General features: G+C 38.9%; 1 protein-coding gene and 1 pseudogene across 1 annotated transcript in view; one reads left to right on the forward strand and one right to left on the reverse strand.

The window, feature by feature from the left end:
- Positions 1–17,580, forward strand: part of ENTHD1 (ENTH domain containing 1) — a 142,236-nt gene extending 124,656 nt beyond the window's left edge. The window contains exon 7 of the mRNA XM_011964184.1: positions 16,340–17,580. Coding sequence (XP_011819574.1) covers positions 16,340–16,944 — 605 coding nt within the window. The 3' untranslated portion in view covers positions 16,945–17,580. The remainder of the gene's footprint in view (positions 1–16,339) is intronic.
- Positions 9,044–10,208, reverse strand: LOC105527830 (annotated as a pseudogene).
- Positions 17,581–18,134: the final 554 nt, after the last annotated feature.

Below are 18,134 nucleotides of genomic sequence, written 5' to 3' on the forward strand. Positions count from 1 at the left end.
CATGGCACAAGTATACATATGTAACAAACCTGCACGTTATGCACATGTACCCTAGAACTTAAAAGATTAATAATAAAATAAAAATTAAAATTAAAAAAAAAGTATGGTCTCTGGCCACAGTAGAATTAAATTAGAAATTGATAACAATGAAATACATAAAAGAACCCCAAATATTTGGAAATTTAGCAATATGCTTCTAAATAATCTATGAGTCAAAGAAGAAATCTGAAGAGAAACGAGAAAATATTTCAAACAATGATAATGAAAATCAAAAAATGTGAGATGCATCAAAACTAGTAGGAAATTGCTAGAGGGAAAATTATAGCTTGAAGTGCTTATATGAGAAAGGAAGAATGCCTTAAAAATCAGTGTTAGAAGGTTGTAACTTAAGATGCTTGGAAAAAAGGAACAAATTAAACCTAAAGTCAGTAAAAGGAAGTAAACAACAAAAATAGGAATAAATGAAATAAAAACAGATTAAAGGTGACTCTTTAAAAAGGTTAAAATTTATAAACCCCTATTAAGACTGATTAAAAAAAGATATTACAAATTACCAATTCTAAGAATTAAAGATAGTATATAACTAAAAAACCTATAGATACCAAAAGATTATGAGAGAATATTATGAACAACATTATGGCAATAGATTTGATGCCTTAGTTGAAAGGGATAAGACAGCTGGCTAAAACTGACCTGAGAAGACCTTTGTGTTTGTCAAATAAGCTGGGGAAAAAAGATGTATAGATACAGATACATACACACACACACACACACACACACACACACACATATTATCAAAAACACACCACAGAGCAAACCTCAGTTCCCTATAGTCTTACTAGTGAATTCTAAGAAAGAAGTAATGATAATCTTATGCCAATTTTTTCAGAAAGTAGAAGAGGAAGGACTACCCAACTCATTTTATGAAGCTAGCATAATCTAATGCCAAAATCTGACAAAGACATTACAAGAAAAATAAATTATAGACCAATATTCCTCAAAAATTTACACAAATGTAGAAATCCTTAATCCTTAATAAAATATTAGCAAATCAAATCCAGCAAGATAGAAAAAGAATAACACATCATGACCAAGTGGGATTTTTCCCAGAATTATAAGGTTGGTTTGACATTTGAAAATATGTAACTGTAAACTACCATATTAACAGAATAAGATGGAAATGACAAAATTATCTTGATTCATGCAGAAAAGCATTTGGCAAAATTAGACACTCATTTACAATCTTTAAAAAATTTAAGCAAACTATGAATAAGAGGGAACTTCCCTCAAGCTGATAAAGGGTATATATTTTTAAAGGGTAGACTTTTTAGGCCAGATGTGGTGGCTCACACCTGTAATCCCAGCACTTTGGGAAGCCAAGGCAGGAGGATCAGTTGAGGCCAGGAGTTTAAGATCAGACTGGTCAACATAGCAAGACCCTGTCTCCACAAAAAATTTAAAACATTAGCCAGGCATGGTGGCATGCGCATGTAATCTCAGCTTTTCAGGAGGCTGAGGTAGGAAGGTCACTTGAGCCCAAGAGTTTGAGACTGCAGCGAGCTATAATTGCCCCACTGCACCCCAGCCTGGGCAACAGAGCAAAACCCCCATCTCCAAAATAAATAAATAAAGCCCTAATATGTACTGCTGACATAATTAATGATGAAAGACTGAATGCTTTACCACTCAATCAGCAACAAAGAAAGGATGGCTGCTGCCACTGCTTTTATTCAACATTGTATTAGAGGTCCTAGGCAGTGCAGTTAGGCCAGAAAAAGAAATGAAAGGAATAGGTATTGGAAAGGAAGAAATAAAATGTTTTTATTCGAAGATGATATGATTATCTGTGTGAAGATCTCAAAGAGTTTATCAAACAGGCTACTAGACCTACTAGGCGAGTTTAGCAAGATTTCAGGATACAAAGTTAGCATAAAAAATGTATTGTCCCAACCTGGACAACTGTATTAGTCTGTTTTCACACTGCTATAAATAACCAAGACTAGGTAATTTATAAAGGAAAGAAGTTTAGTTGACTCACAGCTCCTCATGGCTGGGGAGGCCTCAGGAAACTTCGAATCACGGTGGAAGGAGAAGCAGGCGCCTTTTTCACAAGGTGGTAGGAGAGAGAGTGCATGAAGGAGGAACTGCCAAACACTTACAAAACCATCAGATCTCGTGAGAATTCACTCACTATCATGAGAACAGCAGGGGAAACCACCCCATGACCCAATCACCTCCCTCCCTTGACACGTGGGTATTACAATTCAAGATGAGATTTGGGGGGGGACACAGAGTCAAACCATATCATCAGCATAGGGAGACCCTGTCCCTATTTTTAAAATTTTTAATTTTTTTTTGAGATGGAGTTTCACTTTGTCACCCAAGCTGGAGTGCAGTGGGGTGATCTTGGCTCACTGCAAACTCAACCTCCTGGGTTCAAATGATTCTCCTGCCTCAGCCTCCTGAGTAGCTGGGATTACAGGCGCATGCCACCGTGCCCAGCTAATTTTTGCATTTTTAGTAGAGATGGGGATTTCGCCACGTTGACCAGGCTGGTCTTGAACTCCTGACCTCAAGGGATCCACCTGCCTCAGCCTCCCAAAGTGTTGAGATTGGAAGCGTGGGCCACTGCACCTGGCCGAAAATTTTGTAATTTTTAAATTTATTTAGCCTGGCATGGTGGCGCACACCCTGTGGTCCCAGCTCCTTGGGAGGCTGAGGTGGGAGGATCGCTTGAGCCCTGGAGGTCAACGCTGTGGTGAGCTATGATTGCACCACTGCACTCCAGCCTGGGCAACAGAGTGAGACCCTATCTCAAAAAACAAACAACAATAAGAATAATAAATAAATAATTAGAAATTAAAACAGTATCATTTACAGTAGCATTTAAAAAAATACTTAACAAAAGACATACTGTAAGACCTCTGCAGTGAAAACTATGAAACATTTCTGAGAGCAATTAAAGGCCTAAATAAATTGAGAAGATACACAGTGTTCATGGGCTGGAAGACTCAGTATTGTTAAGATGTAATTTTTCTCCAAATAGCTCTGCAGATTCAATGCAGTCCCAGAAGGTTTTTTTTTTTTTTTGGTAGAAATTGACAAGCTGAATCTTACATTTAAATGGAAGTACAAAGTGTCTAGAGTAGCCAAAACAATTCTGAAAGCAAAAGAACAAAGTTGGAGGACTCCTACTACCTAATTTCAATTCTTATCCTAAAGCTATAGTAATCAAAATAGTGTGATATTGTCTCTATAGTACATATATTTTTGTATTGTTTTCATCGATACTTTGAAGCTTTTATAAATGTTGGAATATTGACCCTCTGATTGAAATTTCTTGAACATCAACTAAGGTGATTGGTTGAATAATAGAATAATATTTTCCTCCAATCATTGCTATTGTACTTAACTTGCTTATGTAATTGCTTATTAAATTCTTAATTATAACATTTTAACATTGATTTGTAAAAATATACGTGTGACCAGGCACCCATGGCTCACGCCTGTAATCTCAGCACTTTGGGAGGCCAAGGCAGGAGTATCACTTGAGGTCAGGAGTTCAAGACCAGCCTGGCCAACATTAGCCAGGCATGGTGACACACCTGTAATCCCAGCTACTCAGGAGGCTAAGGCAGGAGAATCCCTTGAACCTGGGAGGCAGAGGTTGCAGTGAGCCCAAATCACGCCACTACATTCCATCCTGGACGACGGAGCAAGACTCTGAAAAAATATGTGTGTGTGTGTGTGTGTGTGTGTGTGTGTGTGTGTGTGACATTGATAGGTTTAACAACATTTGACTTAATAGGGTGAAATATGGTATTTCTCTATTGATAAATTAAGGCCAAATTATTTCAGAATTGGTCAGAACATGGCTTGGCTCCATGACTGAGGGCCACAATTTGAAAGTTGCCTAGTTCCTCAGAAGTGGCAGCATGAGCCTGATAGGAGAGGATGGCAAAGCTCCCAGTCCTAGAGGGAGACTGGAGAATAAATCAAATGTCCCTTTAAACCTCACCATAAATTCAACCTAGGCTCCTCCTTGGATGAATAGCATAGTTGCTGATAGCACAGGCTTTGGAGTGAGACTGCCTGGGATCATAATCCCAGCCCAACCACTAAATGTGCAACCTTAGGCTAGACACCTGACCTCTTGCAGGTCAGTATCTTCATCTATAGAACAAAGAAAATGATGGAACTACCACATTGAGATACTCTGGGGATTTAATAAATTTACAAATGCAAAGTGTGTAGAGTGGGACCTGGTGATAAGTGTAATATAAAATTTGCTATTACTATTCAAGTGTACATATTTTTAATTCCACCTTTAGAACTGTAGAACCTCAGTCCCGTCCTAACCCTCAAAATCCTCTCTAGTTGTTTCCAAAAGTACCCGGGAGTTTCTCATTTTATGCTGAGGAACAAGTAAATGCCTATCCTTCCAGAAAGGGCATTCCAAGCAAGGGAACGATACAGAGTTTAACCAGGCAAAGAGATTCTGGGGAGCTCCAGTTCTCCATCAAGCAGCTGGAGTGGTTTGATCACTAGTACTCCCCAACTTAAACAGTGGACTGACCAGCATGTTCGTAAAGCCCTGGGAAGCCTAGCTTCCGCCTCTCTAACCAGCCTGATATTTTCCCAATTTGTCAGATAAACCATCTTGCTTCACCATGCTTGTTCCCTCTGACCAGAACACTCCCGGCCCACCCCTTCCCCTAGTTAGCTGCTACTCATCCTTCAGAGGTCAGCTCAAATATCACTTCTTTAAGATTTCCTGACCTCCTAGGGTATTTCAAATCCCCCTAACTCTATGCTATCTTAGTGCCCTATAATTATCCTCATCACACTGTCATTCTAGTTGACTGCATATGTACTAAGTTATTTAATGTATTAATATTTCTTCCCAACTGAAATGTCATCTTCATGAGAGAAGAGACCATGTCTGCCCTGTTTGTTATTGCATCCCCAGCAGCAAACACAGTAGCTTGCATATAGTCTGTATTCAATATTTTATAAGTGAACCAAAGGCAGCTTAGTAAAGCAGAAGTGGAAAGTGTGCATGAAGAAATGGTAGAGGAAAACACTGGAAAATTAAGCCAGACAGATGATAGGAGCTATGTGTGCCAGGTTAAGAAATCTGGACTTTAATTTGAAGACAGTGCTGGTCACTAAAAGTCTTAAGCTAGGCTAATGACCTTGTTTTAGGAATGCGAAATGCTGATCTGGCTGGTGAAACTGGAGGTGAGGAACACTTCAAAGGCTGTTGTAGGAAACCAGGTGAGAGGTTTCCTGTAGGAAACCAGGTGAGAGGTTAGACAACAGAGGGTAAGGTAGAGGGAGATAGCCAGGAGCCTTAGGTGGATCACGATCTGAGAGAGGTGAACTAGAGTCAAGAATCCAGAAAGAAACTCACCCCATCTGGTGGGCCTGTAAGGAAGAAGGAGAAAGGATGTGTCAGATGTGAGGGAAGGGTTTGTTGTTACTGCCTGTTATTTTTAATAAATAAGATGTATTGAGCCTTTGTGTGCCACACACTGTGAGTAATGGCCTCAGTTTCTTCTCATCAGAGGTCATCTGCCAAGCCTGAGGGATGTGGAGTGGTATAGGAACCACGAAGAGAATGCTTAGGTTTAGAACAGACACTGTAGAGAATGGAAGAAGGAGCTGGTAAGACGCTGGGAGAGCGTGATTGGTGCCACCCTAGTGTGCAGAGGCCTGTGGTTTACTCTAGTGGAACTGAGCAGCCTGGGCACAGGAACGAAAATTGTGGGTAGTTAAATCAAAATAGAATTAGGGCAGTAGGTGGCAAGCTACAGCCTCTGGGCCCAATCTGGCTCACTGCCAGTTTGGTAAATAAAGTTTTATTAGAATACAACCATGCTAATTTGCTGTTTTTGTGCTGCAACAGGCAGAGTTGAATAGTTGTCACAGAGACTCTATGTCCCACAAAGCTCAAAATATTTGCTATCTGGTCCTTTCGAAAATGGTTTGCTGACCCCTGGATTACAAGTTAGCAGGTAAGGCAGAATACATGGCAGCAAGGGAGTGGTAAGAAAGTGGTTGAAGAGATGGAGAATGGGGATCTAGACTGGTTAAGAAAGGAGGCAAAGCCAGGCAGGCATTGATAGAGTAGGAGAAAAGAAGAGGATTTTCTTTGCATCTGTTCTCTTAGTGAAACCAAAGTACCAATATGTTAAAAGGAATGGGAGAGCTGGAAGTAAGCGAGAAGAAAAGTAATTTTGGAAAACAGGTTTCAGAGGGGGGCAGTCCTGAGTGATGACGTGTTCTAGGGACTACTCAGAGGAATGGCTGAAGGTCATTGTGGTGAGGAATTCAAGACACAGTGAGGCCAGGATGGATGACTAGTCTCCATGGATGGCGTCACTCAGGGTGATGGAGAATAGAGAAGATAGTGTCTGTGTTCCAGTTTTGTTTTAAGAAGTATTTGTTTATATGAAGGGTCCAGGTCTGGCATTATAACCTCTTTGGAGATAATGAGTTAGGAAAATTTAAAAATTCTTGCACACTCATATTTTAGTGGATCTCAACTATCAGGAAAGTGAAGGCAGCCGCCTAATACACCTTAGTATTTGTACCAAATGAGAGGGATGTATTTGCTGCGGCAACCTCATTTGATCTTGATGCCAAGAACAGGTAACTCTGTTCTTGGAACAGCTCATTTCTCCCCCTCAGTTTAAATTTTAAGTTATTTATCTGTAGCTCAAACTATTCTTTCAAGTTATTAGATACTTGATCATGTACACAAAAAAGCGGGGAGGAAGCTAGTAGATTCTTAGAAGCTAGAAATGGTGGCAGACGGCCTTCATTATATTCTCATAAGCCACAGTTATAGTAAATGTGTTCAACTACACTGGTCTTGGCTTTCTAATTTTTTTGGAGGAAAAAAAATACACTTTCTCATATTGGATAGTGATAGGCATTGTCACTGCCTTCATCCTTTTTTCCTATCCAATTGGCTTTGTTTTTTTTTACCATGGTCTTCACTAGTAGTTGTTCTAGATACCTGTTTTTCAGTCCACCTTTGATAGTGAAAGAAATCAAACTTGACACACAGACACACACACACAAGACCCATTAACCATGCACTTTTCCTTTTTGTCTGTAAAAGGCTTCAGAGCCAGAAATTGAAGAAAATGGTAGAAAACAGTTCTGCAAGTGTCTTGGCAAACCCTGAGTTACTGGTCAGGCTGACTCAGAAGCACTGTGCAGAGTAGAGGTGAAAGCAGCCTTCATCATCCCTGCAGGGAGGCAGCCCCAGCAACTTTTGTAGTATACATCTCCTGCCTCCTGTTTCACAGGCAAAAAAACCACACCTATTTGATTTTCAAAACTTATACTTTATACTTTACAGATAAGTGAGAAAACTCATCTTTAATCCAATTTTCCCAATAAAAATTTAGCATAAGCAATTAAGAGGTTTCCTAAATCTATTATTTTATGTAGCATATTTATAATGATATTAAATTTCCAAATGTTACACTTTTTAAAAAATTGAAATCTAGGCCGGGCGCGGTGGCTCAAGCCTGTAATCCCAGCACTTTGGGAGGCTGAGACAGGCGGATCACGAGGTCAGGAGATCAAGACCATCCTGGCTAACACGGTGAAACCCTGTCTCTACTAAAAAAAAAATACAAAAAACTAGCCGGGCGAGGTGGCGGGTGCCTGTAGTCCCAGCTACTCGGGAGGCTGAGGCAGGAGAATGGCGTAAACCCAGGAAGCGGAGCTTGCAGTGAGCTGAGATCCGGCCACTGCACTCCAGACTGGGTGACAGAGCGAGACTCCGTCTCAAAAAAAAAAAAAAATTGAAATCTAATTAATATGCCATAAAATGTATCCTTTTAAAATGTATGATTTAGTAGCTTTTAGTATATTCTCAGAGTTGTGAAATCATCACCAGTAATTTAGAAACACTTTCATCACCCGCTAAAAGTCCTACACTCATTAGCAGTCACTCCCCATTCTTTCTTCCCTCTAATTCCCATCAACCACAGATCTTGTTGTCTCTATGTATTTGCCTAAACATTTCATATAAATGAAATCATGCCATATGTGGCCTTTTGTGTCTGGCTCATTTCACTTAGCCTAATATTTTCAAGATTCATCCATGTTGTAACATATGTCAGTACTTCATTGCTTTTTATGGCTAATTCCATTGTAACAAAATATATGTATAGATATAAATATAGATATAGCTATATAGATAAATATAGTATATTGTATACCAAAAAGTATATTTCTCTCTATATATATAGAAGAGAGATAGATCTCTATAGGAGAGAAATAAAGCTTTCTCTCTTCTATAGAGAGACAGAAATAGATATACTTTTTGCTATTACAAATAATTCTGCTACAAACATTTGTGTAAAATGTTACATTTTTATTTTTTATTATACACTCTACAAAAGAACAGAGTATAAATGTAGTAAAGAACAAAGAAAACAAAAATGGCAGGCATTCACATTTACATAGCAAGTATGGACAAAACTTGTCAAGATTCTTTAAATACTTCTACTTTTAACATTTAACAGTCAAAATCAGTTTCTACAAATAATTTATTATCTCAGCAAGAAGTTTTAGAAGACTCAACCTATGTGATTCAAACTGTGACTATCGTAATGAAAAAAGTTTAATGTTACCCTCTTTGAAAATCTCCAAATTGCTGGAAGCCAAGTAAAGCAGATCAGTACCAATTTTTAAAAGATTCAAAGACTTTTAATTCTATTACTTCTTAGGAAGTCATAATTGCTTAGAAAAATTATCCAAAGTATGTATTCATCTTTCAATGATATTAACATGCAAGAAAAAAATATCGGTACATCTAATTATCATCAGTAGCCAGTTAATTGCTGGATCTTCCAAAAACAGGGACAAGTCTTCTTAAAAGGAGTCAAGGCTTTTCAGACCTCTCCACTAATATATTGCAGTATGTAGACTTTGTTTAACTTCGTTTTACAGAAGAGAAGATCCTTTGAAGTGTAGTGGAAGACAGGCTGACATATTTCTGTGGTCTCTCCTAAGTGTATCAGCTTTTGTTGCTGATTCCTTGGTCAACAGCCTTTGTGCTTATCAGTTCTTCCTTAGTTCACTGTCCTTCTGACTGAGAAATGTGATGTCCAAACGTTGAAGTTTCTGGACAAGAAAATGGAGAAGGCTCCTAAGATCTACTTTCTTTCTCAAATGAATCATCTTTTTGAAATGCAAATTTCTGCTTAAGTGCATGAGACGTTAAAGACACCGGATCCCCATATGAATTCTTTCTTTTCCTCTTATGAATGGGTCTGCCACCAGGTGACTGTTCAGTTGCACAGAGCTTCACTTTATTTATGTCCTCTAGAACATCCAACATGTTTAGAACATCTTTATTTCTGTGGCTTTTTGAATGATGACTATACTAGCACCTGGGTGCTGTTTGTTCATTTCAGTAGCTGGATTATCTGAGTCACAAATATTATTAGATCCTAGTTGGTATGGGAAGAAAACATGGAAGCTAGAGAGAAGAAAACTGAGGAGGAAGTGGTAGTGGAGGAGGAGAAGAAAGCATTGAACTTGGAAACTGATTTTTATTATGTTAAGGCTCATTATACACTCTACAAAGGAACAGAGTATAAATGTAGTAAAGAACAAATACATATGTGCGACTCCCCACTCAGCTGAACAGCCCCTGATGATGGCATTTGTCCCAAACTAATGGGCCCATCATTCAAGCCAAAGGAACTAGAAATTGTACTGTTTTTCAGTTCCTGCATTTCCACAATTGCAGCAATCTGAGAGAGAAGAAAAGTTAGCTCATCTTCAAGGGCACCTATTTTTTTTTTAATTGCAGCTTCATTTACAAACAGATCATTTTTCACTGGTTTGTTATGTTTTAGAGCAGATGACAGTGGATCCCAAACTAGTTGCAAAGGATGGACATGTTCCATTTTCTCTTCATTTTTCCATATACTATTTTGAAATCTGAGAAAACTGGCTTCCTCAACATTTGCCACACACAAAATATCAGCAAAAGATGGAACAATAGATCCAGAATTATCAGAGTCTACAGAGTTCAAGAATTGGATCAACTCAAAATTGTGCCTTCAACAAGGTTCTAACAGAAGCATTTTCTCAATAATATGAACAGTATTTTTAGTTGATTCATAGTCTTTATTTTCCCAAATCAGCAAAACCTGATCTATAGGAATGCCAGAATATTCACAATGAGAGACACTGATGAAGCAAATACAGAAGCCAATTCAAGGAAGCATTATCAGTTTCTTGGTACCTTTCTCTGAAGCTGGCCTTCTGGCAACTACCAGAATGGCAAGTGGAGGGCATTATGAATCCTGTCTCAGAATCCTCCATTGAAGAGGCACTGATCCTGGTCCAGGACTACGCACACATCGACCTGGTGTCTGTTCGCACACCTTGGATTGCAGGCCACAGTCAGTAACGATGACCTCACTGAGCGGTGTGAGATCAACCTGGTGCCCAGCCCCAGAACCCCTTGCTCAGCCAGGGTAACTCCCTAGGAGGCATGGTTGCCTCCTCCTGTTCCCAGCCAATCTATCACTGGTCCCAAGGACAGCACCATTCAGTGTTACATTTTTAACCATGAAACAAAATCAGAATATTTTAATTTGTATGTAGTTAACTTGACAGACATTGTATATCAGCTAGGGAAACTGAAAGAGGTGAATTGGAGAATGACAAAAACTTCTCTGTTTTACAGCGAACTATTTAAAGTGTTTAGTTGACCAAAGACCTTCTGCTTACAGAAAGATTTATATCTCTAGCTCATAAGAGTTTTTAATTATTTCTAGAAATTTATTTTTGCAGCACATTTCTAAATGCTTTTAAAATGGAAAGTTTTAATATCACGATTAACTGGTCCAATATTATTTATGAGTATAATAAGTTAAAGTTAACACATCAGCATTTGCAATAATTTTATCAGTGCTATCTTCAAGCAAGCCCAACATTAATTGGTGTGCATATATCACACAATGAGATTTTAAAATACAACAATTTATTGTAGCTTATTTCCGTTCTGCTGAGTAGACTGTGTGAATGTTAACAAGAGACCCAAATAACTTCTGTAGTGAGCCTGGGCAGGAGAACTAAATGGGCAGTGAGGATGCACCCTGAAGAGCAGCTTGAAGTGTGTGTACAGCTGTGGAGTGTTTGGAAACAAAAGTAAATTGGTATGCGGCAATTATAGATGAAGTGGCTTTTTATAAGCAAAAGCATCATGTAGCCTATGACTCAAAGCTGAAAAACTGTAAACAATGATAAGCGATTTCATCAGCAGTTGTAGTCATAAGGCAAAAGAAAGGTGGCTAAATAGTAGAAAGCAGTGGGTCCCAGACTTCAGTATGCCTCAGAAACACCTGGCAGCTTGTTACAACTTAGTTTTCTGGGCCCAACCCCCCAGTTTCTGATTTAGTAGATCTGGGACCCAAGAAATTCATTACTGACAAATTCCCAGGTGATGCTACTGCAGTCACATTTTGAGAACCACCAGCATCAAGTTAAATACCAGGTTTTTAGTCACAGCATATACGTGTGACTAACCTAACTGCATATCTTTAAATATATAAGATAACATGGGGGCCTGGCGCAGTGGCTCACACCTGTAATCCCAGAACTTTGGGAGGCCGAGACGGGCAGATCACGAGGTCAGGAGATTGAGACCATCCTGGCTAACTCGGTGAAACCCCATCTCTACAAAAATACAAAATAAAAATTAGCCAGGCGTGGTGGCAGGTCCCTGTAATCCCAGCTGCTTGGGAGGCTGAGGCAGGAGTATGGTAGGAACCCAGGAGGCAGAGCTTGCAGTGAGCTGAGATTGTGCCATTGCACTCCAGCCTGGGCAACAGAGCAAGACTGTCTCAAAAATAAATAAATAAATAAAAATAAATAAATATCAAATATCATTTCCCTCTTGGCCTACTTAAAGTGTTTCTTATTTATTCTTTCTGACTAGAGGGAGCTCAAATTCTATTTCTAGAATCTTTTCTTAGTACTTTAACAGATATATTTTAAGTCCTAGAATCCTTTTTTTTTTTTTTTTGGAGACAGGGTCTCACCCTTTTGCCCAGGTTGGAGTGCCTTGGCATGACCACAGCTTACTGCAGTCTCAAACTGTCAGGCTTAGGTGATCCTCCCACTTTAGTCCCCCAAGTAGGTGGGACCACAGGTATACGCCAACATGCCCAACTAATTTTTGTACTTTTTTAGAGAAGGGTTTTCGTCATGTTGCTTAGGCTGTTCTCAAATTCCTGGGCCCAAGCTATCCTCCCACCTCGACCTCCCAAAGTGCTGGGATTACAGGTGTGAGCCACCATGCCCAGCCGAGTCCTAGAATCTCATCAAGAATAGATAAGTTCTGTAAAGTGATGCACCAATCTTGCCTCAAATATCCCTACCAAATGGTTATTCGGGCTGTGCATGAGCTCTGAGCATCACTCACCATTATTATTTTCGTGTGTGAAGAACCATGACAATGAGAAAGTTTTTTTTTTATTAATTGGGCTAAAATCTGTTTTTTGTAAGTTCTACCTATTGATCCCAATTCTAGCTCCTGCAAACTGTGAGTAATGGAAGGTATTATTATTAAGGTTTTCTGATTGTCTTAAAATAATTAGATATAGCCTCTCATCCTTCTACCATCTCTTTTTGGGTATATCCATCAACCATTTCTTATAGATAAGATGTCAAGTCTCCTCACTGTCCTGGTTACCTGCCTTCTAAATTTGATACTCAAGATTTAACATAATTCTATAATACAGTAAAAATAATTCTAATGTAATAGAATTGTGTGGAAGTATAGAATTGTGATTAAGGTCATATTCTATGACATCAGAGAACTTGAATTTGACCCATCTTTGACCTTTTCTAGCCTTGTGGTCTTGGGAAAGATTTTTAGCCTCTTTCAGATTCCTTTGCCTCATATTTAAAACGGGGTTATAAAACCTACTCCATCTGGTGCTAAACAAAGAGAATTTAAAAACAACTATTTGAGGGGGCCAGGCACAGTGGCTCACAGAGGTAGTCCCAGCTTTGGGAGGCTGAGGAGTGAGGATCACTTGAGGCCAGGAGTTTGAGACCAGCCTGGCCAATGTAGCAAGACCCCTTCTCTACAAAAAATTAAAGAAAAGAGCCAGGCATTGGTGGCCCACACGTGTAGTCTTAGCTACTAGGAAGGCTGAGGCGGGAGGGTCGCTTGAGCCCAGGTTGAGGCTGCAGTGAGTCACGACTGTACCACTGCACTCCAGTCTGGGTGACAGAGCAAGGTCCTGTCTCTAAAAAAAGAAAAAAGAAAAAAAAGAAAACAAAAAACAGGCATTTGAAAAGTAGTTAAGTCCTTAGGTGAACAATTACCATGAATACCCACCTACCTCTGCAACCTGTGGCAGAGCCTGAAGATTTGTTTTCTGGAGAGGGCAGATGGAAGGTCTCTAAAATGAGAGATGCTAGGTAAGAGTTACAAGTGTGGGCACTGTCACCAAAACCACAGGATTATGTGATGATATGTAAACCACATGCTGAATGCTGCAGCCCCCTCCCCCTGCTGGCCTCCCAGCACCCTGGTAACTAGACCTTTACCCTCTAGGTAGGAGACAGGACAACTTTTCTCCTAGAGCCTCACTGGCCTAGAGGAAAGAACTAAAGATAATGACATTAGTGGTTCCCCAACAAATAACTATTCACTGAAGCTCAAAGTTGACAAGTGTCATGCACACACTCAAAGTTCCTTTCACCTTTTAATCCTTAAACATAAGCAGACAGCAAGGAGTACCAAACATCTGAAAAAAAACTTCCAATATAAAACATTGAAACAAAAACAAAGAAAAATAATTTTGAGGAAACATACACTATGAGGGGAAAGGAAAACTTTTTCAAAAGCTTATTATTATCCTGAAAGAAATAAGAGAATACAGTATATGAAACAAGAACAAGACATTACAGCCGGGCACGGTGGCTCAAGCCTGTAATCCCAGCACTTTGGGAGGCCGAGATGGGCGGATCACGAGGTCAGGAGACCGAGACCATCCTGGCTAACACAGTGAAACCCCGGCTCTACTAAAAAAATACAAAAAACTAGCCGGACGAGGTGGTGGGCGCCTGTAGTCCCAGCTACTCGGGAGGCTGAGGTAGGAGAATGGAGTGAACCCGGGAGGCGGAGTTTGCAGTGAGCTGAGATCCAGCCACTGCACTCCAGCCTGGGTGACAGAGCAAACTTCCAAAAAAAAAAAAAAAGAACAAGACATTACAAAAAGAATTTCTGAAAACCAAAAAAAAAAAGAGCTCTTGGAAATTTAAAAATACAATAGCAGAAATACAAGAAATCAATGAGAGGATTGGAAACTAAAGTTGATAAAATCTACATGGAAGTAAAGCAAAAAGACGGAGGTAGGGAAAATGGGAAAGAAAAGTAAGAAAATTAGAAGACTAGTCCAAGAGATCTAACATCTGACAAGAGGAGGTTCTGAAAGAGACAACAGAGAAAACACAGAGGAGAAAGTAAGTGATTAAATCATTTAGAATAATTTTCTGGAGCTGAAGGAAATAGGTTGCCTGATTGAATTGACCTCAGTGAATGAAAATAGTCTCACTTCAGGGCACATCATCGAGAAGCTTCCAAACCCTCTGAAACAAAGAGGGAATTCTGTAATACTTCAGAGATAAAACAGGTCACATGCAATGAGTAAGAATTCGAATGGCTCCAACCCCTGAACAGCAATACTAGAAACAAGAAAACAGTGAAATGTGGCCTTCAAAATTCTGAAAGAAGGATTTCTGACCTAGAATTCTTTATCTAGCCAAACTATCATTAAGCCTAAAAGTAGAGTATAGACATTTTCAGACATGCAGGTTCTCAAAACGTTTACTTCTCATGGCTGTCATCGTTAACATGCCCACTACCATCTTTCTACCTTTTTAATCCAAAGATAGACTGTCTCGATTAGCCTGACCTAGATTCCTAACTGTTCTTGGCTTTTCTTGACCATGTGCTGATGAAGTTCCTGCTTTCCTTTTCATGTCCCTGCTGCTGCATCAGCTGAGAATATATTTCATCTCAGTTTTGTGATTGGAATTTTTCCTGAGAACTGGAGATAGGCCATGGAAAGCTTTGAAACAAAAAATAGAAGCTGCCTGTCCTGGCCATAGTTTTTACAGGAGGTCCAATTTTGTTTAGAAGGGACCTGAATATGTAAAGCAAAATAAAATAATGTAGAAAAATAAGCCATGTGTTCTCATTAGTAAGCATCAATTTCCCTCTTCTGTGACTTATAATGAAACTTTTTTTAAGTAGCAGGTTCAGAGTTCATTGCAAAGAGTTTAGAACTGGATTCCACCAATTTGTATCACATATCATAAGTGAATGTAAATAGACATTCCAGGAAGAAGAGAAAAAAGTTCCATGTTTAAGAAAGCTTACAAAACACTTAAATAAATTACTGAAGGTTTCTCAGAACTTTAAATGCACTGATGGACATTGTTAATCTCCTTTTGGGAAGCACAGTATACAATTGCCCAGTTGTATTGACTATGAAGCCTGTTTTTACAAAACCTCTTCTAACATCTGAAGGAACAGTGTTTCTCAGAAAAGTTTGGGAAATAATGATTTAGAATGAAGTGTAGGAGATTTAATGTGATTTTGCCTAAAGGGAAGTAAAAACTTTCCCAAATCTGTAATTTTATGGAAAAAAAAAAAGGCTTAGAATGCTTTTTACTTCACTTATAGTTTCTTGGTGAGAAAAAAAATGATTATATACATGTGCTAAAGTGTTCTAGATCTCAGATGTGTTGGACTTCAGTCTTGATTATATTTCACTATAGAGAGAAAAATATTTATTTCACTAACTTTTGGGTACTTGTAGTTGGTAGTTCATTTTGCCATAATAATCTCCACAGGAAAAAAATTTAAAAAGTTGAAGGAATCTGTCACAGGTTTCTCACACTTTCTACTTTAAATACCAACTTAAAATGCTGGCAGTCAGTAGAATGGGGTTTAATACTTTTCTGCTCTCTCTGATTAAGTTTAGTGTAAAAATATGTTGGGCAGGGTTTGAGTCAAGATGAGTCAAGATGAATATTGATAATTCTATTTTAGTTTCATTTCCATGGTATTATTGATATATAATACATCTGTAGAGTTTCTTAGTTTCCTGCTTTGGGTTTTTTTAAGCTTATTATGAATAGTTAACATTTAAAATTCTAAGCAGTTTATTTATGTTGAGCCCTTCCAGATAGGCTTTTACATTATAAAATTATTTTAGCTATTACTCTCATTTGTATGTTGCATAAATCTTTTTCTCTCATTTACACATTTTAGTTTCAACTGCCTCTGAGGGAGCATCTTCCTTTTCTCCTTTATCCATGTCATCTCCTGATTTAGCCTCTCCAGAGAAGTCAGCTCATCTCTCATCCCCCATTCTGGCCGGACCTTCCTTCTGGACTTTGTCCCATCAACAGTTGTCTTCTACCTCCTTTAAAGAGGAAGATAAGACAAGCAAGCTGCATCACTCCTTTGCTTCTAGGGGCCCAGTGTCTTCTGATGCAGAGGAAAATGATAGCCTCAATCTACTGGGAATTCTTCCAAATAACTCTGACTCTGCTAAAAAGAATATAAGTCATATTTCTAGTAGGCACTGGGGAGAGTTTTCCACCCAGAATGTAGACCAGTTCATCCCTCTGTCCTGCTCTGGTTTTCAGTCAACCAGAGACTTCCCCAGGGAACCTGAAGCAGAGAATTCCATTAGTGTTCTTTTAAGGGAGGTAAAATGTGTGGTCACTAGATTACATGAAGATCTGAGCACAGTGATCCAAGAACTTAATGTCATCAATAACCACCTGCTGAGCATGAGTCTGAATAGTTTACAAATAAGCCAGTCCTCGCAGGCCCCCCAGTCTTCTGAGGGGAGCTCAGATCAGATCTAATCATCACAGTATCTATTTTTGATAGAACTCATGCGGTTCCACTTCCCCAAGACTTAAGTTAATATTGTATAAATTCATATTACTATGGCAAAAAAAGGGGATGGTTTAATTTTTCCTTGTCAGGTTTATTAACAAGTATCTTTCAAACTAATAATTTCATTTGGGTGGTTTATTTTTTAAAAGGGAAAGATGTCACCTTTGATAATTTCAGATTTGGGTATTAGTTCATTTGAAACAGAAGAGAATTTCATTCTTTGATGCTCTGTACCTCAAATGGGTTAAGTATTAGTGAAAATTGTGGTAAGACCTCAAACTGCAAATGACTATTCAAGAGCTTTTGGATAAGGAGGCAGAAAGAAGCTCTTTACCTTTCAACTGTATGGAGCTTGTTAACAGGCCTCTGAGGTGACCTAGGAGGATCGAGCTTGGGGTATACATTTCACATGTTCTTTTGCAAGTTTTAGGTTCTGCAAACCAAGGGCCAGAAATGTTTTCTTTCTTCCAGAGGCTAGTGTTGGGAGTTAAATGGAAACAAGCAGGACATGGAGCAAATGTTTTTACTGTCCATGTATATTGCAAAGTGAATTCAAATCCATCCTTTTACTCTATTTTAGAAAATAAATTTGATATTTTTCATCTTATGTGTATCTTTTTAATTCATTAAGACAGCCTTTCAAATAGAAATGTCTCAGTTTTTTATGGGCAAAACAATCCAATTTGGGGATTACGGGCCAGTGATTCCCAACCCTGCTGCACACAGGAATCACCACAGAAACTTTTTTGCTGTTGTTGTTTTATATTTGTCTGAGAGAATAGTGTAATGGGCTCCATGTGTCCACTGCTCAGTTTCAACAATTACCAACTCAAGGCTAAAATAATCCTGATTATTTTGAAGACATACGAAACATTTTAAAAATATACTAATGCCAGGGTCCTGCTCCTAGACAAATTGAAACTGGTTTTCGTCATGCAGACTGGATTAGGAGATAAAGGAATTGTCAGTGAAAGGATTTTAAAGCTGGAGGAATTTGGCGTGGTTGAAGAATGGCAAGAAGGCTGGTGTGGCTGGAGTGAAGTGAGCAAAGGGGAGAGTAGACAGAGATCAAGGTCATGGAGCAAAGATGACAGATGACATAGGTTCTTAAAAACTACTGTTAGGGACTGGGCATGATGGCTCACATCTGTAATCC

This window comes from Colobus angolensis, unplaced genomic scaffold, assembly GCF_000951035.1.
Source record: "Colobus angolensis palliatus isolate OR3802 unplaced genomic scaffold, Cang.pa_1.0 Scaffold65, whole genome shotgun sequence".
Taxonomy (NCBI): domain Eukaryota; kingdom Metazoa; phylum Chordata; class Mammalia; order Primates; family Cercopithecidae; genus Colobus; species Colobus angolensis.